Source organism: Cyclopterus lumpus, chromosome 8 (genome assembly GCF_009769545.1).
Source record: "Cyclopterus lumpus isolate fCycLum1 chromosome 8, fCycLum1.pri, whole genome shotgun sequence".
Taxonomy (NCBI): Eukaryota; Metazoa; Chordata; class Actinopteri; order Perciformes; family Cyclopteridae; genus Cyclopterus; species Cyclopterus lumpus.
Window position 1 is genome coordinate 16613867 of NC_046973.1, and position 26069 is coordinate 16639935.

General features: G+C 42.5%; 1 protein-coding gene across 3 annotated transcripts; it reads left to right on the plus strand.

Moving 5' to 3' along the window:
• Positions 1-68: 68 nt before the first annotated feature.
• lasp1 (LIM and SH3 protein 1) lies at positions 69-24312 on the plus strand. 3 transcript variants are annotated; one of them, XM_034540169.1, is made up of 7 exons: positions 69-424; positions 9184-9278; positions 13888-13972; positions 18348-18455; positions 21693-21768; positions 22457-22563; positions 22687-24312. In XM_034540169.1, exons 1-7 carry the CDS (start codon positions 356-358, stop codon positions 22858-22860), a joined length of 714 nt encoding a protein of 237 aa, XP_034396060.1. In that variant the 5' UTR covers positions 69-355; the 3' UTR covers positions 22861-24312. The 3 variants fall into 3 exon arrangements, with proteins under 3 accessions (XP_034396060.1, XP_034396061.1, XP_034396062.1); XM_034540170.1 differs by lacking the exons at positions 69-424; positions 9184-9278 and adding an exon at positions 13483-13651; XM_034540171.1 differs by lacking the exons at positions 69-424; positions 9184-9278 and adding an exon at positions 13650-13761.
• The last annotated feature ends 1757 nt before the right edge of the window (positions 24313-26069 follow it).

A 26069-nucleotide genomic window follows, 5' to 3' on the forward strand; every position in this document is an offset into this window, starting at 1 on the left:
ATAATGATCAACTCTTTTTCTTCCAAGCAAAAACACATTTAACCTCCCACACTGCCGCTTCCATTTCTGATCGGACACGCGCAGTCGAGATAGGGAGGGAGAGAGAGAGAGAGCGAGAGAGGAAGCAGGAGCGCGCTTTCCGTGTCTGGTTAGTGGACTGACAGCCAGCTGTGCGGCTACAACGACAACAACAACCTCCTGGATTTGCTACATACAACTAGATTAGTGTCGGTCTGCTACTGATCATAATCGTACACCGTAGCTCGTGTTTGAAGCGAGTACTCGACGGCACAAAGCTACAAACGGTATCATCGGCGGTGTCCGTGCTAACTAGCTAGAAGAGCATTCCTCCAACATGAATCCGTTGTGTGACAGATGTGGACGAGTCGTTTACCCCACGGAAAAAGTGAATTGTCTGGACAAGGTAAGAACACGAGAACGTCGTCTTACTTTGTGTTCTCCTTGTATAAAATACTCTAAGTGCACCGCCCTCCCTTCGTACACTGACCGCACGTATTTCCGCTCTCCCAAAATGACACATTTCACATGTTTTTTTGTGAATGAATCGAGCACCCCAGCAGGACAGGTATTTCGCTAGCGAGTGGAGCTAACGGCTAGCTCGGCGTCTGTAAGGCGAAGGCTCGGGGGGTGGGGGGGCGCGCAGCGGACACGAAAAGACACCTCGTCGTGTGGACAACGGCCTACTTTTTTTTTTAAGAAAGCCGAATTCATATTATTATTTTCACCACACAGCGACCCGAGGCAGCGAAATGGATTCACCCTGAAACCAGCGCCTCGCAGTGCTTCCGACATCCTGGTCTGGGCCTGGCTGGCTGGCTGGATGAACAACGTCAGCTAACGCCTCTAACCTTACCTAGAAACTCGAGTTATGTACTTAAACGAGTTACCTGACCAAATATTAAATGATCCAGGGTTTTTCTGATTTTAATATATAGTCTCATAATAACCACGCTTCTCGTGGGCAGCGTGGGCTGATGCAGACATATCTGTGTCCAATTCACCAGTTAATCCCAGTCAGGGATCATTAGTGAAGCCTCCTAGATTAGGTTTCAGTCCAAAGCAATAGCCTAATCTCAGCCAAGGTGCTAATCTCATCAATTTCACCCATAGTGACTCTGTCCAGGTCACTAATTCACATGTGAGCAACCATTTGAGCTAACAGTGGCTCAGCACATCTCCTGTCATCCCTTTAGCTGCAAGGAGGCAAAGGTCGTCATGGTTTAATTATTGCATGTATTGAATGTTCCTGCACTCAGTTACACTGAACTTTTCAACCAGATGCATGCAACACACTTAATTTACTAGGTGGGTGGGGTCTGCAATGTTTGGCATATCAATAGCAAAGTTTATGTATTTATGTTTTACCAATGGAGGGCTTTGAGCAAGTAGATAATTTGTCTAATGGACGTCAGAATGACTATTGAAAATCAATCCCTGTTCAGCCTTCTTCATCCGTTAGGGTTGACTGACAAGGAATGTAGGGAAAGAGCACATTATCTAAAGTAACACCAGCTCTTGATTGGATGCATTATTGCTCTCTGCACGGATGTGTTCTTAAGACGTGTTCTTGAATGCACCATGACTAATGTTTTCCCAAAGTGCTTCGGACTGTAATTGATTTATCTCCAAACCCTTCGTCATGCACAGCCCTGAAACAAACATGAGTCATATTGGCATGTTCGAAGGCTGGTATTGCCACAAGTACAGTCTCAATGTGCTTTGTTATCTGGCCTAAAGCTGAGTGCATTCCAGCGGACAGATACTTCCATAAAACGTGCTCTGTCAGATGCCTGCTGTGCCGTCTCCCTGCTCTGAACCAAGCACAGGAGAGTAGCCTGCTGTCTGTCTTTGCTGCCATTCCGCATCAGCGCTCACCCCTTCAGACACAGCAAAACAACCTCCCCTTTCCCTTCTCCATGGCACACACAAAAAACGCTCCCCTCGTCTGTTTTAAAGCAGCCGATCCCCAGCTGGGGATTGTTCGGTGTGCAAGGCTAGCTCAGGTGAAGTCAGGGGAAATCAAGGGTTTGGCCACTTCTTCCATTACTATTCTCCGCTACCGTCAAATACCTTTTACCTGACAGGCTTCTTCTATAATATCCCTCTGTGGTGTGCAGTGGCTGAGCCACAGAGGCTTGTTTGTTTGTCAGCTGCATTCCAGTATAGTAGGTTGCTGGGCCCAGCAAAAGAGCGGGCAGCCCAGCACATGTAAAGACAGGAAGTGAATTTGGGTTGAGGCCCTTTCTTCGTGACGGTTTGCCTTGTTATTTGGCTTACTTTCAGTCCTTAAAATACTTGAGCTGCTTATTTGGCTCAAGGCTCAGGCTCATATCTTTCAGATTAGCTTTTTGTAGCTGTTGAATGTCAGCCGGTAAAACTTGTAACAGGGAAGGGATAGTAGTTGAATGACAAATCTTACTAGTTTTACTGATATATATATATATATATATATATATATATATATATATATATATATATACACACACAAAAATAAATAAACCGTACCAGTAAAATTTGTTATGTTTAGGTTAATGGGCAATGCCTGAAGAAGTACAATTATTTGTATCACTGTTAGATTTATAGCTATTTCCAGCATTCAGAAAGTGTGTATTTTGAAGATAAATTGAGAGATTGGTGTTGAGTGGTTGATGCTTAAAGCACATTGTTTTCCTAAAACACTCCTCTCTGCTGGAGTGTCTGTGCACTTAATATCTCTACGAGCTGTCTGCATGTCCTAATCAGAGAGGGCCTGTTCCTACCTGCAGGTGATGACGAGATGTATTCATATTTAAACGTGCTGTTATACCATAGATTATGAAGCGGTGTTACTGGGTCCTGAGTAGTAAACCAGCTACTATTTCAGTGAACACAGTATTTCATAGTCTATAAATAATGTGAGAAACTGACGTGTTTAGACAGCATCCTTTTTAATAAGTAAGTATGAAGCACAAACATTGCTACTGGCTCTTGAATATGTGTTTTGGCTCGTGAATATGTTCGCATTGTCAAAACATCCCGAAAAATGTTTATACAGAATATTGTTAAGATTGCTTCAGAGGCAAGACCTGTTTGCTTGTTTCAGATACAGACAAATGATCTCCCACATGGTAACGAGTATCACAGATAAGACGCAGCCTCACCGATATCAAAACAGCTCATGAGTGGAGAAGAAAGTAAAATATGCAAGGACATAGTAAGGATAGGTAGGAGGTTATTTTCTTTGCATTGGCATGTGGTTGAAGGCTTTTAAATGCAGACGGCTGTCCTGCTTTTACCCCCTTGATGTTATGCTCGCAGAACAAGCAATTGCAGCAAATCATTTGATGTAGTCGTGGAGAATTTTATATAAACTTTAAAATATGTGTTTTTAGTAGTGTTTCGGTGTCTGCATTTCTTGGTTCACATAATCTCAAATGTTTAGACACAGTTGGCATTATCAAACGTGTGTGTGTGTGTGTGGTAATCTGATATATTTGACACATACTGAAGTTTTGTGCTCTAGATTTCACAGTTAAGACTTCTGTGCATTTTTATGATTATTTAACTAACATTGGCTGCTGTCTTATTTGGCTTCAGTGTGGGGATTTTGTTCAATATGTGAGACTCAAATGTACTGGTGCCCCTCAATCCCATGAAATTGCTAGAGAACGGGGTTGAAGGTCAGTACAGTATTTATGTTGTACAGCTCAGTAGAGTCTTTGTGGCATGAAGGTGCTTACATCATGTGTTGTCATGTAAAATCAAATATAAAAATTGTACTTAGATATCATTAATGCTTTTATTCTCTTATAAACAGTAAATAAGTTATTCTACATATCACAATGTTCTATCATTTAGATATGTTATTTTGATTTAATATTACATCTTAAATCATGTTAATCACAAGACATATTATATGTCCTCATTATTAACAGGGAGGTTTTGCTCTTGGATTGTCTAGTGTGAACACAATTCCTCTGGCTTTAGAGGAATTTATCTACCGCTTTGTCTATATTTAGACACAATATACTGAGCGCTGATTCATGTTGTCCAAATGCCACTAGAGGTGAGAAATCTGTCCAGCCACCACGAGACACCTCCCTTTAATGACTCGCATGCACAAACACACATTACAGTTAAAATTACCCGAGTTGTTGACTCCACAGTTAGCAGCAAGGTACTTCTCCTTTTATGCGTTTAATCAGAAAAAGGAACTAGTGCACATGTTCTGTTTCTCTTACAATATATCAGCTTTATTTCTATCAGCACAATACAATTTTCCATCTGTGCTCTGGTTTAATATAAAAAGCATAGAAAGAAACGGCAAAGAGACAGTTTTATCTGATAGAAGCCATTCAACACGGCAAATTACGTTTTGTAAGGTGATTTTATCATGATTTATGACATGGAAGAAGTGCTTTGACATTTCACCTTTACCATGCTCATCTCATCTTTTCAGCTGGTATTTTCTTGTTGTTGTTGTTGTTGTTGCTGGGGCAGGGTGTGTATGTTACTAAGTGCACATCCCAGTCTGGAGTGGTTTCGAAAGTGTGTTAAATGCATTCTTTAGCATAGCATGTCTGTTCAAATCACTCACTCCCTCTGCTTGCTGGCCAGCAACAACGCCCCTTGGCTTGGGTAAAAATTAATGGCATCAGGTTGGGTAATAATTAACTAGCATGCTTTAATGAGTTAGTTTGCTTTAGCACCAGCCAGATGTGGGCACTTTGTCTGCAGGCAGATAGCGCTTAAGCAATAATAGTCTTTCACACATAAGCTGCTGTAATGTCCCACCATGGTATGGTGATGCTTTTAATACATTTAGCCACTTTTGCTTGAAAATAAACATCTTAGTCAAAGAGCCATCACAGCATCCTTTAGAGGCCTAATCAGCTGCTAAAAGCCTGAAACAAAGTGGTTTAGACTTGAATGGCTGCTGATTTGACCAAGAGTTCTGAAACATTTTATCAGGGTCCCTAGGGATGTCCTTCAGTATTATAAGGTGCTTAATTTGGTGACTGCCAGAAGACTGGATCTTGAAAATCCAATTAACGCAGCCTGTAGATTGACGTTTTTAAAGTTTATTTAAAATGACACAATATTGTCAAGAAATCAGTATAGAAAATAACACCAACCATGTCCTGGTAAAATTCTACGTGGTGTTTCCATAGATTTGAAATATGGAGTGGATGTAGTCGCCGTGATGTCACCCATTGGTTTGTGGACAGCCGTTTTGAAGCCTCCAGTTTGGAGTTTTGATCGCCGCCATCTTGGATTGAGACCGTCGCCATCTTGGCTTTTTGCAACCAGTGAACGAAAGTGACCATTTTAGGACTGCGGGGGAGTGGCGTAGAAACGCCGCATATGACTCTGGTAGCAATAGCAACCTTTCAATCACAAGGTAGCCTGAAGCAAAAGCAGACCCTAAATACTGTGCTTTAGGGTCTTTTTGACTTTATATGGGACCATCATTTACTAATTGAACATCATGCTGTAATGACGAAGACTTTAAACTAGCGATTTAGACCATTACAGCATTGTTGTTGTTTACATTGTCAGTAAACAACAAGTAAGAAGTAGAATTCCATACAATTCTACTTATTTTTTGCAACCAGAGGTCTCATCCCTTGCTGGTCAGAGTAGAGGGAAAGCAAATTCAAAGCACTTCCGCATTGGCTTCACTTTTTCAGACCCGGAGCATGCCTTCTGGGTATTCCTTATGTATTTAAATTCGAGCATTAAAATTGTGGTCAAAGTACTTCAAAATGCTAGTTTCACAAGCCCCGTTAAAACCCTTTTCCCGTGTGACCTAACATTGGTTTCCTCATGATGCCGTGCTACATACAGACACGCAACAGAAAGTGTTTGATGAAAGTCACATACATTTCCTATTGGTCTATAGTTGGTATGTGAGGGTATGCTTCTGGTCAGACTCTCACTAACAGTGTGTGTGTAAGATGTGTTTGCATGCGTGTTGTCTGAAGATGTGTTGGCCTCCCAGATAGCTGCAGGGTTTTTGATCTGGTCAACTTGTATTTGGTTCTCACAGAGAAGGAGCTGCAAGGCTGAATGAGCATTTTTGCTGTTAGATGGAGTCTCCCCCATTGACACACATGCATCATGTACCGAGAGACATATAACCTACATACAGACTGTACTACACACGATTATTGCTCACATACACGTAAAGACACCCGCGTGCACATGTGCCCTTGAGCTGCACTGATGCAGCAAGACAGTGCGGTTTTCGATTGTTTTATTTTGAGGCCTCCATCTCTGCAGTGTCCTCATTTTCCAGCTGACTGCCAGATCCTGCCTTGGCACCTAATAGACAGGTTTTTCCTGGAGCTGGACAAGGCTAAGTGCTGAATGGCCTCTTCAACACACATTTGGGATGTTTCTAGCCCTAACATCGCTGTTTGTCCCATCTTTCCCTTTGGAATCTGTTTGTTGTAATCCCAGAACTAATTTATATATTCCTAACATATATTTAGATTGTGTCTAGGTTCAGATGGGATGGGTCTCGAATGCCTCTCCGGTGATTTTATATTTCACCTCCTTCCAGATTTGATTTTCTCTGAGAAACTACAACCACTGCTGAGTATAGAAGAGAAACCAGTGTGTTCAGCTACACAGCTAGAGAAGATGCCTGTTTAATGCATACGGTATATTATTTCAAGTTCACCAGGTGGTTCTTTTGTAATGTCAGTGCATTTACATTTTTGATATTCCCACTATGCTGTAAATGTGGACATAAACTGGCTTGACCACCACTGCAACATGTGGCCTGATTTCATTTTAGCACCTGTGTTAAGAGATGTCTGATAGTTATTGCTTCATCCAAGAGGCAGTTTAGTGTGAACCCGATCTCTGTTCACCTGAGAGGTTACTAAAGTTGAGGCTCATTGGGAGAGTGGTCGTCCTGAGACCACAAGGTAGCCGGTTCGACCCCCGTTCTCCACATAGTTTGCATGTCCAAGTGTCCTGGAGCAAGACACTGAACCCCCAGTTGCTCACTGGGCGCTTCACAGCAGCTCACTGCTCCTAAGGATGGGTTGAATGCAGAGACCAAATGTCATGTATGTATGTAATATGACGAACGTAATAAAGTTTAAAAAAAGAAAAAGTAGAATATGTGTTAGCGGGCTGGGCTTAGGGGTGGGGTGGGGCAGGTTGTGTAGTGAAGTGGCCGTGTTGTGTTTGTAGTTTACGAGACTGCATCCAAGGTTGAGTTCAGCAGGCTTGTTTGCTGGAATAGACCCACGGTCAATATTTATTCAGGGAAACAACAGGAGTGTCGAAGTCCATGCTCGGCTTCTGCAGAGAGTCATTGCATTCACACTTTTCCATTAGGAGAAGGGGATAGCAGTAGTTCGTGGAGCAGATCATGCTGCACTAAAAGTAGATGAACCAGACAGTATGCATGCAAAGAAGCCAGCCACCACAGCTGCAACTCAGCTGAAGCTAGAGGAAATGGAATCTGCCTGCATTATGCTGTTGTTTGTAAAGGGATTTGCCATTGCAGCACTAGCCAGAACAATAGAGACGAAGTGCAGTGGAAAGAGTAACACGATGTGTCCATCTGCAACTCCCTCAGGCCATGATTGGGTTTTCGTGGGATAAGGAGTCTGCATTGGAAGGCTGTGTTTGGCTGTGGATCACAGCTCCACTGAACAGAGCCCAGGCTCAGCCTCTCCAGCGAGCCTCCTCTTTAGTATGCTGTAGTACAATATTGCTGGCTCACAGCTACAGACACACACACACACACTTACTTGCCTCTTGTCTTCGCTTACCACCCTGGGTGGTCCACTTCATCCAGATGGGACAGACAAGACTGTTCATAAAACCCACCTGAAGCCATATTCTTGTTCGATAATGGAAGGAAGTGAAATGGCCATTGTGATGTGTGTTTGGTCATGTTCCTATACATAAGCACTGTGATGATTGTACCTTCTGTCCATTTGCAGCTTTCACAATTCGGTAAACATCAACACCCTGTTAATTTATTTCCAGCTGTTTATCAGTGCTGTAACACACGCTATATTATCTGTAACTGTATCACTGCCTATATTGTCTTTTCTGGAGTTGTGTGTGGAATCTCTAATTTGAATCGTGTATATGTTTGAGTGAATCAAAAAGTGATGTTTTACTTTACTTTGCAGTTTTATCTTCTGTGTTTGTTTAGACACTTAGTGTCAGAAAGAATGAGAGGGATGACGCAGCACCCTGACGCCATGTTAATAAGGACTCCCTCTTTCTTCCCCGCCCATCCATTCTTTCTCTCTCTCTCTCCCGCCGTGTCTTCGCACTCCTTTCTCCCTTCCCTTGACGATAGCAGCAGAAGCAGCCAGATCATTGCTTCACTTTTTGGTGTTTTCTCTCTCTTGCCCAACCCTCCCTTCCTCTTGCTCTCTGCAGCTCCTCCCATTCACGTTTCCTCTTTGCTTCCACTTCTTTTCTGTCTCCAATCCTCCTTCCCTCAATCCCTCTTTGAACCCTCAGGCCGCAGATCAGCCCAGTGTCAGGAGAGGAAAGAAAAGGAGGTGGGAGTAAGGGAGGTAGAGGCATGGTGAGGTAGAGGCATGGCGAGGTAGAGGCATGGCCTCTGATGAAGATGGATAGTGGAGGTACAGAAACATGCAGAGATGGACAGACAGACTAATCACAAACAGCCTCTGTTGTATGTAGAAAACATAAACTGATCATTTTTGCACACATACATCTGAGCTAAGAGCACTAAAGGTGTGAAAATGGATGGCAACAGATTAGATGGCGAAAACGCAGATACATGCTTGTCAATCAAACACTTTACATTTCCTTCATTTCTGCTCACAACCGCGCAACTAGCCCAATCTTCTCATGAATATTAAGCATAAAATTTGGGACCAAATGGGGACGTTGGTTTCTTTAACTGTTCAATGCCAGCACACAAACTACTGTGTTTCCACATTGCTTCACTTTCTTTCACAGCCACCATTCCTTCTGTCTCCTGTCCCTGTGAAACATCAAGGGAATATAAAGTAGTTCTGGCCTTAGACTCATTCAATTAGCTTTCCTGTGCTTGTTGTTGTTTGGCTGTTTTTGTGTGTGGTCCTTTTTTTTTTTTAGGTTTGCAAGTAAGATAAAACAAATGTCTCATCTCCCTTTTTTTTTCCAACGTTTTGTGTCTTCTGTTTCTGACAGTACTGGCATAAAGGATGCTTCAGCTGCGAGGTCTGCAAAATGACTCTAAACATGAAGAATTACAAAGGCTTCGGGAAGAAACCATACTGCAATGCGTAAGTTGTTCCTAAGTCATCATTTTGTGTATGTCAGTGAGTATGTTTTGTTTTTTTGTTTTTTTTCTCGATTGGTTCAGCCTGCATCACAAAGACAATGACGGCAGTGTTTCATCTGTCCACAGACAGAAATAGGACTCTCCAAGTGTGTGTGAAATTATGTTGTAACCCAACTAAGGCCCCTCTTTCCCTCCTCTGCTGTTTGTCAGTGACTATTCTAGCACCACTCTCAGAAACCGCCTATGTGTGGTGTGGGAAAGTGCTTCCCAACCTCCTCTTCCTCTAAGGGGGGCTGGGAGGGTGGTGGTGTATCAACAAAAGAAATTCCTAAAGTTCCTTTACAGTGACACAGGCGGACACACTGAAAACTAGCATGTCCACTCACGCCCCAGAACATACTCGCACACTAGAGGCTCATCATCAGGAATCCATTGACACACACACACTCTGCCAGTGTGTGTGTGTGTGTGTAGAATGTGTTGCTTCGTGTTCTGACATGCTACTTTGCTTACATTTTTTGTGAACTGCCATTTTTATTTATTTTTAAATAAATATGCCCTGAAAAGATACGTTCATATTGAATGCAAAACATGTCTTGCTGTATTCATCCACATTTGGCTGCCAAAGTGTTTTGGTTGTCTGCGTTTATTAGCCACCAACAGCCATTAAAATGTCCCTAATCGGAGAGTACAGGTGTTTGCAGCTAACTAACAATAAGCGAGGTGTGACTAATTTGAACTCCAGCAGTTTCCCTAATTTTCCTTTAATCACTCAGTTTTCCCTGGCCCACTATATGCATGACATGGAATCACACAGCTCTCATTTTTCACTCAAGTTGTATATGTTTCCAACTCCGTAGAAAAACGTGTTCCAACCTGATATGAGAATAAAAGACTACTAGATCTGATGGGCCAACAAACTTGACATAAATACAACTCATTTCTAGGTTAACCAAATGTGCTAATATGTTTCTGGAGGACACCCAGCTCCCAGGTGAATGTGTGCATGTGTCGTCCCATCTAAGCTTTAAAAACTATGCAATAGGCTTTATGTTATATTATCATATTTGTAGTTTTCCCCACAGTTATGCATTTCTAAGGAGGGCTCTGTTTTACTCAAGTGCCCTAGTAAGCTGCGAAAGTGAGGCAGCATTAATAAAACCCTGAAACTGAAGCAGCTAAATGAAATTGAGCCCCTTATTACTTTAATTATTTACAGCTGTGCTTTTTTTTCCTTCCAAATTGTCTCCTGTGAATGAGACACAGCAAAGTCTCACAACGCCAACTCGAGGAGCCACAAGTGCAAAAACACCCTTATCTAGGTCTAATTATATGCTAAAATAACATGGTATCATATATTACTATATAATAACAGTCATTTTAAATATTAGTAAACATTTCTTGTCCTAAAATCTCACTGACCCTGTCCCTGCTTCCAATCGTTCCCACTTAGTTTCAGGTGTTAAGCCCCTCAGCAGGTGTCGTTCTACTGTCACATTTGGCGTCTTCATTTCCCTTTTCCTGCCTCCGATGTGCCCTCAGCTCCCTGCGCTAGCAGGAGCAAGGCCCTTCAGAGCCTGTTTATTATGCCTCTTTCCGTTTGTTTAAAACGAGCCTTATCAAGTAAACATCATCAGGGGAAGAGCCTCCCGCTTCAGGAAAGGACTCCAGGCTCTGTTCTCTGTCATTATTCTGTGGGATAACTACTTTATCATTACTCCTATATTTGTGCTCGGTAATTGATATAGGCGTTGTTTGTTTTCTCTTTATTCCCACCCACCGCATCCCTGAGAGTCTCATCCCTGATTAGATGCTGGAGAGTCACGGCAGGGGTGGGGGGGGATTGTGGGAGATTTGGGAGGGCAGATAAGTTGACATGAAGCATCTTCATTTCCCCAGGGGACTGTAGGGCAGAGCGTTGTTGGGACGCGGCTTTAACGACTGATAATCTGAAATGAATTTGAACATAAATGTGGTGTTATTAATACTTGTCACAAATGTTTTTATTTAGCGTTATCACTCATGCCTGCCAGTTTTTGTCCACTAAACACTACCATAAATCGGTCATGGCTACGAACTGGAGAGATCTCTGCCTGTCGCTTTCTATTTCGAACAACAATTCTTTTACTGTTACGCGTGTGTTTCGAATGAGATGAAATGTTTCCTCTGAATGATGCATTACTACAACCTTTCCAGGTCACACAGGGTCAAGCCCGGACTCAACATCTCCTGGTTCCACTATGCAAACAGGCCTCGTGCGTGTGCGTGTGCGTGTGCGTGTGCGTGTGCGTGTGCGTGTGCGTGACACACAGCAGTACCTCCTGCCCTCCATTTTGATCACTCCCTCTTTAGCGTTCACAGGGCTAACTGAGTTTGTGCATGTGTCACCCTCTCCCGTCTGTGACTTGTTACCTTGTTATACAACCTGACAGAGAGATGAGTGTTCTTGTGACTCACTTGTAGCCCTAAACGGGCACGGAAATGTGAGCGTGGTTGCACACACAGACACACGCATTACTAGATCCCATAGAGTCACTAAGCTTTTATCTTCAACCCTGTTGTGTATTTTTTGTCGCAATTTACTGACCCCCTAAGTTCAAGGACAGTTTCTAAAGACTCATTGAAGATGAGAGGAACACTGTTAAGACTTGTGGCTTCAACACATACCCATCTTCTTCAGGCAAGTAGGGGTTTTTTTAGACACAATGGATGCTCTGTTAGAGGAAGTGTGTTCCACCACAAACCAGACACGCCCAGCTCCAAAGAGAAAAGATTTACATGTAAATGGGACAGCCGCCCAAACAAAGTAGATTGCTGGAAAAAATGGACTAAAAGGGCAACATGTTTGGCAGTCAGTTAGTTAATTTTGCTAAATCTGAACCCATTTAAATCCCTAGAGTTATGCATTTGTCACGTGCAACTTAATTCTTCAAAAACTGCCATTCAACTTCGATTCTCCTTGCAGCGATGAAGGATGGCTTCTTCAGTCTCAAATGACCCTATTGACGAATGGAAATTGATTAGCCATATCGTCTTGTTTCGGCCTCACTTTGACTCTTCATTTAAAATGTACCGGATAGTTTGGAGGTTTGCACAAAAGTAGTAAGTCTGCGTAGGAAACACCTATTAAAAAAAAATGTTATTGCTGTAATTAGATATTCAACACCAATAACAGTAGCTTCATTTGCATGGTTTGATATAATTGTTCGCAGCCTGCCTGGCCTCGGCTGCTAACGTAGAAAACCACCAGATCTGAATGCTGCCGAAGGCTTCCTTGTCAGGAAAATGAGTGCTAGCGGTTGTAAAAGCCGAGCGTGAGTGTGCACAAACCGGCATGCGCCTGTATGGATGAAGGCAGGGATCAAGTGCTCGGGGTTGTTGTATCACACGCAGCTTGAAACTTCAATCAATTTCTACATTATACTACATTAATGTACACGCTTCCTCCTCCTTGAAATTATTTTTGGGTTTCTTTCAAGTGGCTCCTATTTCAAAACTTTATGTAAAATACACCAAACACAATCCTTTTGTTAAAAGTATTTTACTTTTCATAATCTCAACAGGACAAAGGCTAATTCAGTTTGTTTTCCATGTTGTCAGGGAAACGGTAAACATATTTCCTAAATGGGTTAGCCAGAGGCACTGATTTTGGTGATTTTTGATGTCGCCCAGCAGCCTGAGGCAGGCTGGGAACTGCAGTCCATATGAGCTGTTAGATGAGCTCTTCCCCTCTCACTGGATTTAAGCCATGTGTTTTTGCTGCCTTAAAGATCGCACTGAACTGGCAGGCACCGTTATTTGTGGACCTGAAGGTTACTTGTGCACAGAAGCCTCCAGTGTATTTAAAAACAGTGACTCATGCCCTGCACGCACAAACCATTAACGGCGGTTTTGCAATCAATACTCTAAGCATGCAATGATGAAGGTTTTTTTGGTGTGCAGCATGCATGTCTGCATGTTTTCTGCTTACTTGTGTATATTTATCTTTTGTTATATTTGTACCAGGCGGAGCTTTTTCTCCCGAGCAGGAGGCTGGGTGGTTATGGGTCTCTGAATGTCAAGAACATTTCAAGAATCCATTCAGAAAACCGACTTGCCTTCACGCTCTGCTGAAAGGCGCTGCCCATGACGTCATTCACTCACCCACCTTCTCTTTGACCCTGTCGCTGTGTCTGTTGCATACGGTTTCTCTTCCTGTTATCCCCCGTGTGTGTGTGTGTATGTCTGTGTTTTGTAAGCATGGAAGGCTTTTTCCACACCGGCTATGGCTCACCTCCAAAACTCTGAAACCTTTGGGCTCTCATCCCCCCCCACACAGCCCCGGCCTGCACTTCCTCTTTCTCAGACTACCTTGGCTCCCACTGACAGAGCATTGTGTGTAATACTGACATGCTTTTTGTCTACAGGGGCTCCTTACTCTACCTCAGGACCACCTTGAATAACAAATGTCCCCACTGTGGGGCTACAGACTGCACACTGCTTGAGTTATGCTTCTTGTTCTCTTAGAGTCTAGACTTGAGCGTCACAGTGAGAGCCTGAGTAAAAGTGTGTGTTTACTGTGCTGACATTCTTCCTTGTTTTGTGTGGGGTTTTTTTAATTTATTTTTCAGACACTACCCCAAGACAAACTTCACCTGTGTGGCTGACACTCCAGAGAATCGCCGCCTCAAAGAGCAGAGCAAGATGCAGAGCCAGGTAACTCTCTCCCTCACTGTTAGCAGCTACTTATAGGATTCATGGCCTAGCTTTGAAACGCACACAGTTTGTTTCTAAAAATGGACCTGGGAGTAAGTTGAAATCATCTAATTGAAGTTGTGTATATTAAAGATAACTGTGTGCTCATAGCTTGACAACTGACCGAAGATGTCAAGCATGAAAATAATTCACAATGGACAAGTAAGAGACTTGGAAGAAAGGGCGTGGTCCATGATCATCCAATAGTGTGATACATAGGATGTTATAGAGATTTTTTTTTTTTTTAAAGGGAAAAGCTATGTTCAAGAAAAAAAACTTTGCTGGCCTGGTACATTTTAACATTTCACAGCCTCAGATCAGCAAACTTACTACAAGACTGTCGGTTCAGTTACTTTGGCAAGAATATGCAGTTTCCTCTCTTACCAGTTCTGTCTTTTTAATGTCACATCTGACAGAAGTACACGAGAATACTAGCACCTGTTAAATTATATGAAAAGGTTATGTAGTTTAGAAATATCAAATGGGATCTTGCTTAAATCTGTTTTGCAACACTTTCCATTTCCTATTATTGCCTGTAAAAAGAAAACAATGTTTTAAATCCTTGTTATGCAAGAAAGCATTGCAGCAGAAATGTCCATTACTCTAGTTTTAAGCCCTTTTACCTTTTTTGTTTGTTTTTTGTTTAAACAACTTGAGCTTGAGGTCTGAAATGAAGTCTAAGTACCGGGTTAGTCTGAAGAAATAGTGCGTTTTCATTTAGCTACTAAGCGTGACCACATTTGAACCCATTTGTGGAAACCGAATTGCCTGAAAAATCACAGATTTACATCCATGCCATTGTGTAATCTGTGAAGACCAAGGCGTTTTCATCAGAAGGAGCTCGATGTGTCCACAGAATGTGGTCTTGGTCCTCCAGGACATGTCTGTGATTGGTTAAATGTAAGGTTGGCTTTGCTTTTACACACTCGAATACAGTCACACTCTCAGAAGCCAAATACTCTGTGGTAATCCTGGTTTAACCAGTACTCTTACAGCCGTCTTGTTTCACACTTAATGTGTCTGGCTGTCATTAGTATGCTTTCGATGATGGTTGCAAACTGAATTATAGACTAATAAATTGTGTGCTGTTTATAGAGCACCATGTTCGCTGTGGCCCAGTACCACTGTTCTTTTTACTGCATCTTTGTTGCCGTGCATTTCTTTCCACGGCCATTCAAGTGTACTGATCATAGATACACCCACATTATCTCTGCACCTAATTTTATTCAAATACCCCCTTCTTCTTAGCCCTCGATTTTGTAACCACAGAAAACACTACTACGGCTCTTTCTCCAGAGGCTAAAAGACCAAAATATATTCTAAGATATAAAAAAACAAAAAAAACATCAGACTAAAATATCCATCTGAACTGGGTCATGTGTTATTGCCTTGATAAAGATGGCTATAATAGAGTGAGAGAGATGTGTACGTACCAATAGACTTTAAACAAGGTTTTCGTATATGTTCGCTGTCTGTAGTGGAAGTCGGCGTAACAAGTCACTGGCTATAAAATGTATGTTCTATTTGATGGCAGACAAAAGGGACTGAGGTATTCATCAGAAGGTGAAGGAGAAGCTTGTTTTCTTATTATGTGGCAGAGGAGAGTTGTCCAGAGAGGAGACAAGGCTTATTAAAGAAAGCACATCCCTTGTCTTATCCGGGTGTCTGTGTCAAACACTGCAGATGAGACTGGGGGGGGGGTTTGTAGAGTATTCGGGTGGGGTCAGTGGTCATGTGGGGAGGGGGATAACTAAGGGATTGAGGGACAGATGGTGTTTGTCTACATGGATTGTATATCGCAACAGCCTCCCCACAAACACACAGCCATACACCCAAACACATTGAGCTAACAGTTTATTGTAGTCACCAGCCTAAGAATGAGATTATTAATACACAAATGATGTCATGAATAAAGATGAGCTTTCTTTCTCTTCTCCGCAGCAGTTGTGTGACCACAGTGCTCATTGTGGACAGGAAGCTATGATTTCACACAGAGGAAAATCTCAAGCTTTTAACAGAAGTAGATTGCTCTAACATGATTTATGATTTAAAAAAAAAAAAAAAAATGACGCCGCTTAAAGTAAACAGTAATCTCCTGGCAAGGAAAGCAGAAATGTAAAAAGTAGCCGATTGTGATATAAATCAGCCAGACTCCCATTTTAAAGAAAAGGTCATTGAAGAACTTCCTATTAAACCACAGAATATTCAAGTGTTTTTTCAAAAAGTAATTACATTTTTCCATATCGCTTGGCTTCAGTTTTAAATTAAATTCCAGTTTAAAAAAAAATCTAAAATCTGAATGTCACCACACACACACACACACACACACACACACACATGGTTAATGTAGATATTCAATGCCCTCTTGCACTGTGATGCTTGTGTGCTCCAGTATTGTTCTGTACTCTTTGAGAGTACGTTGAGTCAGCGTGAGGAAGTTTAAGCTGTCTGTGGAGAACTGTGGCCATCCAACACCGCCGCCTGCGTTGCTACGGGAACCCTATTGCTATGGTAGCAGGGTAGAGGTTTGTTACACCTCGTTACAAGACTTTGCGAGCGAAAACAGAAAGAAATGTGACGGAGGGAGAATGAGGGATAAAGAAACTGGAGAGAACGAATTGGGGATGAGGAGAGGGAGAGCATTGAGGCGCACATGAGCGAGGGGGAACAAGGAAGAGACAGGAAGGCACCAACACACGGACGGACGGAGGGAGGAAGAGAGGGAGGAGTGCAGGGTGAAGGAGGAAGAGATAAAAGAAAATCCCCAGAGGAAGGAAAGCTTGAGGAATGCAAATGGAAGCAGAGAGATATATATAATGAGGAAGGGCTCCAGCTCTATGGTACGACTCCGTCTGTTGCTGTTGAGGCAGTAAAATATGAATGAATGAAAAAGGAGCAGCGAGAGAAGGCAGTGTGGGTGGGGAAAGAAAGCAGAGGCATGATTGGAGGAGAAGAAAGCTGTTGCATAGACCTCCAAAAAGACAAAGGAGATGGACTGAGAAACAGCAATAGGGGGAGGATCCTACTTTGACCGATAGGAGCAGAGTGAGAATGAAGGACAATGATGAGTCAAGGCCACATTAATCTTCTTCATGACTTATCTTTTGTGCGCAGGCTTGAGAACCGAGTATAATGTCCCGTGGAATGAGGATCAGCCATAGTTTTCACCAGATTTCTCAGCGGCACATATGAACCACACACACACACCCCTGTGACTCACTGCCATGTCATGGCATCACAAGGTGTTGGAAGATGAGACGAGGACTGGTCAGCACTCTGTTCAGCAGTGTCAGACATAACGGCGGGGCGGGGGTGCTTTGTTTCCATTCTTGGAGGAGTGCAGAAAATGTGCCCAGTCACCATGGAGGCAGGAGTAAAGGTTCGGTTGGTGTCGGGAGGTGGAATCAACTGATTTGTCATCGTTGAAATGTCTTGGCATGTGCCAGGGAGATCAGATGGAAAAGAGCCAGAAGGTGAAGCTGTAAAAATAGAAGATGTACCGCACACTTTCTGTGTGGGTGGGGTGTTTGTGTGTGTGTGAATGCCAGAGATCAGCCACAGGGCAGCAGTGAAGGAAAGCTCCACGCATCGTAATTTCTGATACTCATCAGACGCTGCATGGGCTGGACGTTTCCTCCTCTGCCCTTTGGGTCAGGATAGGGTGGGGGGTTTGGAAGCACGCACACACACTCACACACTCACACACTCACTCTTTGTCACATGCTACCTCTCATTATGACCATACATGGTTACTACCACATCCTGAATGTACGGCCTTCACTGCGCAACAAACAGGAAGTGAACGTCAACACACAGAAGACGATGCAATATAGATGCTGGGCCAACCTTCCTTTGTTTGCACTCGCGCACACACACTCACTCACACACTCACACACACACTGCTAATGCTTCAGTCATCGTTTATGTGAAATACAACTTAATAAATTTGACTAAATAAATATGACATGGGGATTGTTCTTTTTTTCACTAGCACCTTAATTTACATATTCATAAAAATATGGGCTGAAAATGTATCCGTGGGAAGTTGTCTGCCATAGATAATATTGGTGAAGATCTTTACATGTTTTTAATAATGACACATTCATTTAAAACGAGCGCAAAAATATCAAAACGCACTGTTTTATCTTTCTTCTGTGTATTTTTTTTGAAAGAATCCAGGTCGGAGCATCTATAAATAATCATTTGTGCGGCATTTGTTGGATTTTCCTTCTTGACTCACCAACGCATTTTCATGTCAACTGGTGGCCCATATTGTTTGCCTTTGCATGTTTTCAGGACCTCATTTTGTTTCTGACATGAATTGTTTGTTCTGCAGGTTCTCTACAAGGAGGATTTTGAGAAGAGTAAAGGAAAGGGGTTCAGCGTGGTCGCAGACACGCCAGAGATGCAGAGAATTAAGAAAACGCAGGATCAAATCAGCAATGTAAGTGTCAGCAACACAGCAACACAGCCACCAAGACAATCTGCTGCCCCTCCACCTGTATGTATCGCTCCAAATAGTAACAGAAGAGCGCCTCATTTCTTTCAGTGTTTTGACAGACTAATAATTTAGAGCTCTTCTAGTGTGGTGCCTGCCCTTAGATCCTTAGTTTTCTTTTATATCACTATCTCTTTGCCAGTATTGAATTGACTATTTCTTTCTGAGGAGGATAATTGCTCTGTGTGAAGTACACTAAAACGGGTCCTTTCTTTCCTTGAGAATTGCTCACAGCTTCACGCTGACTTTATTTGGGTCAGGCATATGTGCATAGTTTAAGAGTTTGCATAATACTTATGTCGGGTCGGCTCCGTTATGAAGACTCCACAAACATCATCAGTGGAAACCACCAGCACATTGATCGTTTTCTTTATTTCACTGCCTGAGATCGGCTGCACCTTCTTCATCCCCGTCCTCAGAGAGCTTCACCAGATCAAGAGCTCCAGTTGTATAATATTTAGCATATTGTTAAGCGTCTTGGTCACTGACACCAGTAAATGTCAGGCTTCCGCTTCTCACGGAGCTCCTCATTTGTAGTAATTCTCCTCAAATCGCTCTCTCCACATGGATGATTCTTCTCCACTCTCTCCCTCGGCTCCAGTTAATGATATGCCATTTCTCTGTAAATACAAAACAGCGCTGGAGAAAGGTGTGGCGTATTTACCTCGTTACTTCAGACTGTGCGAGCCAGCTGTAAAGACATTCTTCCAAGTGAAACACACTGGTATGCAAAGCAGCCTTCATTACCCATAACCAGCGCTGCACTGGCCTTGCTAATTGCTTAATTAGCATGGAGGGTGATGGGTAATTACTGCTTTCATGTGGTTAAAGATCTTGTATGTATAAGATCAAGGACATTTCCAAGACCAAGAAAGATGCACATGTATAATGTGGGTTTATGGCGGGAAGAATTTTGTGTTTTTAGTCAAAAATGATAAACAAAATAAACAAAACATCTGCTTGCAATTAGTGCGTCACTCAGAGCCAAACGTCGGGAACTGCTCAAGCTGAAAGCTACGTCTTTCTTCTCCTTTTTGGCTCTCTTCCCTGGACACTAAGGAACAAACCCAGGCTACTCTTTCAATCCTTTAACTTTTCTTGTTTATCTTTTTGCTTTGTCATGACTCTTCTCTCATTTCCCGTCACCTTCCTCTTGTCGAGCAGCGAGGATTGAGAAGTGCAGTAGTTTAGTTCAGCAGCAGCAGCCGGGGCACTTCCTGTAAAATATACACACACACACACACACCATCTGTTCGACCTACTCCTTCAAAACAAACTAAAATGATCTCCCTCACACACTCTCGCTTAGCATATTGCACTTGAGAACAGTCCCTGTGTTCTCAGTCGCCGGCTTCACTGTCCTTGCACAAACACGGCGTCATCCCGTCCCGTCCGTGAACACACTTCTCGCTACCGCCAGCAGCACAGTGGGCTTATTGAGCGAGGACAGAATCGGGCTTGTAAATCTTGACAGACACTGAGTCAGTCTGTTATCGGCCTGGTAATAAGGGGGGGACGGGTGATATAGTCGTAGAGCACTCACTCGGTTTCAGTTTCATCGTCGTGACTCTGTTTCAACGCTCTCTGCTGCCTTTGTCACACTGGCTGGAGAGGTTGGAGGTTTAATCGGGAACTCTTTGCTGAAATTGTAGCGCAGTTGCTGCTTTTTGTTAATTACTAAGAAAAGATCTCTGGGGAAAATGTTCCGTTGCATATGAGAGTTGTAATATACATGCATTTACTCGTATGAACGCCCCAAGCGTTCAAGCTTCTAGTTCAAGGGTCACCAATAGAGGGACTGCTGTCCGGACCCAGACGCCAGACCTATAGCGCTTCTATTTTAACCGACGCAGCTTTTCTTGCCTTTTACAGATATTATCGGGGCGACTATGGGTCAGTGGTTAGCATGCCCGTCTTTCAATCAAGGGGTTGGCAGTTCAATCCCCGCCCTAGTCGATATGTCCTTGAGCAAGACACTTAGCCCTGCATTGCTCCCCGTAGCTGTGTCTACGGTGTATAATGTAAAGTGTCTTTGAGTATCTTGAAAAGCACTATATAAATTAAATGGAGTATTATTATTATTATTATTATTATTATTATTATTAAAAGCGGCGATGTGAAGCGCCACTACGAGACACACAGCACAGATCTTTTGAGCAAACATACCCACTCAAATTCGAATAATCCGAATCCTAATGTGTGATTTCACTTCCCAACAATGATAACAAAAAGCTGAAACGAGTGGTTTCAGTAACCACAGAAAGTCCCTGCACACCGTTTTCTCTTTTTTTAGAACAACATTTTTGATTGACATCAAGTCACACCTGAATAAACTTTATTAAAAGCTGCTGGACAATTCGCTTCAATTATTTTTCTTCTAAAATTAGGTACTTTTAGTTTTACAAAAGCTTTCTGGTTATGTGTTTAATTTGTTTTTATGCATCCCTTATTTTACTTTAAATGAGAGGACATTTATTTATTATTAGAGTATGTATTGTTTACATTTCATCAAGTTGAATTGTAAATCTGACAATAAATAATAAGTTATTATTATTTTATTAATTATTATTATATTTATATTTATTTAATTTGACAGTTGTTGACTACATACAGACATTAATACAACTGCAATGCCACTTAAACGCATATGGCACAGGTGACACATTGTTGGGACATCACATACCTTTTGCATGAGGACGTTTTATCTAAATGGACATCGCTCAATTTTAATTAAATACTCCTGTTCTAGTTGGTTCACTTTTTCTCACCTCACCTGCTCTTTCTGATGCGTCAGTGAGGGTTGCCTCACTCTCGCCACAAGCGTTCGAGCTTCTAGTGGGTTCACTTTTTCTCGCCTCACCTGTCCTTCCTGATGTGTCAGTGAGCGTTGTTGAGCAGCTATGCGCTCGCACTACTTCCGGCCGATGAGATGTCATTTCCTCTCTGGATCAAGCTGCTTCCAGAGGCTTTGCTTGCAAGTAGGGCGCCCTGCCACCTATCGCCACAAACACACTGGTGCTGGAGAGCAAGCAGTGGACCTCTAGTGGATAGAAAAATAACTACACCCTGGGACGACTTCCTGGCTAGATAACCACACCTGTGGATTTGAAGCGCTTGCGTGAAGATGCATGCACTCATTATCTTCTAATGTGATATTACACTGTCTGTGTTTGTCTCTTCCAGATAAAGTACCATGAGGAGTATGACAAGAAGATGATGGGAGGAAAGCCACATAACATACCGTGCAACACCAGCCAAGGTATTCCTTCTGACACACACCCAACCGTAGCAACGTATAAGTTATTACAATTTTACTGATCACTCGGTCTACAGTTGTAGAAGCAGTTGAAGGAGCAATAGTAGTAAAAATAGTTTTTAAAATGTGTAGGTAGGAGAAGACCCTAGTTTCATAAAGCATCATCCCTGTATGAGCTCAACAGGCTGGGTGGCACCGCTCGGGTGTCTTGGTTGTAACTTGTTCACTGCCCGCCTCCTCTGCATTCAATCCATTTAGCTATAAACATTTCTGTATTAAATATATAATGAAAGTAATTCTACTAATGTATAATCTGATAATAATAAATGTTTAAATCAATAAACATGACTCAAGCCAATATAGAATGTTTGCCGGAGCTCCAAATTGGCAACTTTCAAGTCATGAATATGAACAATATTATGTCAGAAAGTTAATTGAAGGTGGTCAGTGGAAAAGTTAAGTATATGAACGATCCTGCTGTTGGTGTTTACACTTTAACACCAAACAGATTTGTTCTGTAGGTTGTGTAACGAGGAAATCAGGAGCCACTGGATGCACGTCTTGTCTTGCCATCCAAAATTCAATGCAGACATACTGCCAGTCTCTAATAGACCTGGCATTAAGATGCATTTAAATTATTATTATTTTTTTTTTTAAAAGCTCATTCATCTTCCCTCCACTTTTCCGTCAGTTTCACCAGCAGCTTTCCAGCCGCCTGGAGCCTCTCAGAACTTCAACCATGAGCCCACTCCTGTACCAGTGCAGGCCGCCGCCGCCGCCCCGCCTCCCAGTGCAGGGGTAGGTCCTCCACCTATCCTCTACATCAAATAACATATAATCCATCTGCTGGTCCTTTCTAGCCGACCATAACCGTGGCAGCCGTTTTCAGAAACTGACTGAACTCCTTGTGGTTGTCCACAGAAGCGGTACAGGGCAGTGTACGACTACGCTGCTGCTGATGAGGACGAGGTGTCCTTCGTGGACGGAGATGTGATCATAGACGTGCAGCAGATCGACGAGGGCTGGATGTACGGCCGCGTGGAGCGCACCGGTCAGCAGGGCATGCTGCCTTCCAATTACGTGGAGTCCATCTGAGTGAGGGGGGGGGGAGGGGAAAGAAAAAGAGGGAGATAAGAATGTGGAGGTAGAGACAGGGAGGGAAAGAAGGAAAAGAAAAAGTCCAGTGCCATCTCATCTTAATGCCGCTTTCTCTTGATTTTACTCTTGTTCCTTAATCTGTCCTGTGAGACTCTGAATCACACCCCCATCCCCTTCTGCGTCCCTGTGCTGCTTTCACTGCTCCACCACAGACACCCTTGACCTGTCTGTCTGTCCTTCTCTGTCTGTCTGCCTGCCTCTTTCTCTGTCTGCCTGTGCTGATGTCTGTCTCTGTTTGGATGTTCGTCATCCTCTTTGTTTTCCCAAACCTGGCTCCACTTTCAAGTGCTGTCACAAGTGGAAAAATGAAAGTCTTAAAAGATAAACTCTCAGTTCATCGCAGTATGTCGGGGGTCATGCCGTGTCCACAGCTCCATCCTTGCTATAGCGCTTAACAGTCCTAGCACAACATCATGCAAAAATATAGGAAGGAAAGAAAAAAAAATTTAAAAATGTAAAAAGCCCTTTTCCCCCACAGGTCAGTCACCACAGACATTGTTCTGTGGAGTTAAATAAGTTTTAGTGCGGGAGGGTGTGGCATTTTGTATAGGCTTGGTCTTTTTTTCTTCTTCTTTTACATTTTGCAGCGTGATCTTGGCCAGACTGGAAACACAGTGTAGAATCTCAGTCTATCAGAACTAAGCTTGAATATTTTTGACTTGTGTACATTCCTTTAACCTCTAACCTTGTTGCTGTTGCACCAATCAGCCAGTTATCAGTCTTAACAGAGAGGTTTTTAATATATTTATAGATTGACACGCATCGCGCCATTGCGTGCTGAAGTAGGCACCCTCGTGTTCGGCCCTGCATCGTGTGTATCGCTGTGAAACTGGAATCGTAGCCTAACTGAAGAGCACCTTCTGCCGTGGCCTTTCTCGGGCGATCCAGGAGGGATCAGGGAGAAGTTAGGGGACATTATCAGTCCATCTCTTGCAGCCACACTGAATACATCACCTCAGTTGGTGTGTACACCTTTTTATTCCTGTTTCTTGCGGCCTGAATGCCTTCAGTTCCGAGAGAATCACAAAGTTATGGTGATCGAGGTTAAACCGTTATGGGAAAAGGTCAAGTCCTTCCCCCTTTTTTTGCTACAAAATCACCAGTAAAAAAACATTCATAGAAGAGAAGGCCAAGCACAATTATATATTGTGAATCTTTTTTTTTTTTTTCTTCTCTTATTTTAAATTCATTCCACTGTTTTTGTGAGTGAACATTCCCATCTTTATTTTCCATTTGATGTGAGATAAATTGTTCAATCCATGGTTGTGGTAAATGTCATTCTCATGCTGTTCTTCCTTTTGCCTTTCTTGTTACTGTTTTTGATGCTTATTATTAATAAAAATTCAGTGTATTCAATAAATAAAACTAGCAACTCAGTTTATGAACCAAGGCCGAAGTGTTTTGTCTGGACAGTCGCAGTTTTTGATCAGTTGTGGGATTAAACAACCTTTTCAGGTCAGAACCGCGCTGGCAGCTTGATTTGAGAAAGCGGCCGAACGCTCGTCCGTTCAAGCCTGTTTCTGATCCAGCGGATCCCTCTAAAGCTGTTAAATATTCTGGAGCTTCTAAGAAAGTTCATGTTCCAGAATGGCATTTAAAATACACAACTTAATGAATCGCTGCTCTGGTCTTTATAATAAAGCCAGGCCTGTCGCGGCAGACCACGAATGGAAGGAAGCATTGTTTTTTTGTTTTTGTCTTTTTTTGGCAGGTGAATCCCAAACTATCTTTTAGGTTTGACCAGTAAATCCATCTAAATTTACTAGCGTTTGGTTGGTGGTGGTCACTGAGATGACGGTTGGTTCATAAACGCATAATCAAGCATTTAAGTTGCTTGCTATTTCACAGAAATACTGTATCATTCCTTCGGTCTAGAGACTGTATTTCTGTATGATTTTTTTTTTTTTTTTTTTTTTAATATAATTTACCATTTCTCAGTGGTGTAAATAATCTCACTGGCTCCTGACAATACAAACCGCTGTACAATACAACCCCCCCCCCCCCCCATCTTTTTTTTTTCTTGCCGATTCATTTTCCTGTGATGCACTGTGACTGTCACAGACGTGAGCGATCAGGGCGGTGCCTTTTTTAAGGTGTGGAGGGCAAATGTTCAGCTTTATTAAGAGAAACAAGGCTCTCATGTAGCTAGATGACATTGTACAATTGTATATGTATCATAAAGGTAAATTAGGGAACTGTTTTTACAGGTCATGGTGCTCTGGGATGTGGCTTGCCTTCAGATTAAAGTAGTTCATATTATTTTTGTGAATGTGGCTGAGGGGATGTAGTGTGATTTTAAAAGTTGACTCGTGGAAAAAGATCCAGTTTGGTGTGGGTTGGTGTTGAACAAGCATAACATTTTGCAACATTTATAAATAAATGACATTGTTGATGACTGAATCAGAAAACCACAGGTGTATAGGTTGCCAAACAAAAAAAACAAAAAAACATACTTTGTGTATGCCTGTATTTTGCATTAACCTCAACTTGACAACGGGACAAGTTTATTTGCTAAACGGATGCTTGATGGGAAAGCCGTTATTTGAGCTCACGGCCATGTTTCCCTTGGTCAAACTGAAGAGTTGGTGGTTTGACCTGAAGTGAAATGATTGTTGTTTATGGTGAAATTTGCCAAAAATTTGATTTGATGACAAAGCTACTCGCACTGGTATACATCCAATTCAAACTTTTTTTTCTTTTCTTTATGGTGTTGATTTTGACCGTTGGTATTCTGGATTAACATTTTTTTTTTTTTTTTTTAAGTGGGCAGTGTTTGTAAGTGTGACTCAGGAGGGGGATTTCTTAAGGCAAAGTCAAATTTGAGCATGTGGTGATGTAAGTGTGTGAGGCTGGTAGAGGTGGAGGGGAGAGGAGGAGGGGGGGGGCAGTGATCTGATGCCCTCAATCTCCCAGGCTGTGAGGCAGGGTAGGTTGTTTGTCTGACCTGGATATTAGTCAGGAGTTAACCTCTTTGCGCCAATTACCGTTCTTTTGCTCTGGTATCACTCATCGACTGAACCGTAACTCCATATCATAACCATTCAGTTTCTGTCTAGTATCCTGTCCACCCACCTGCTGAGATCCCTCTTTCCATCTTCAGACTTCATTATAGGCTCCTGCACTTCTGATGAATCATTCCCTGCTTC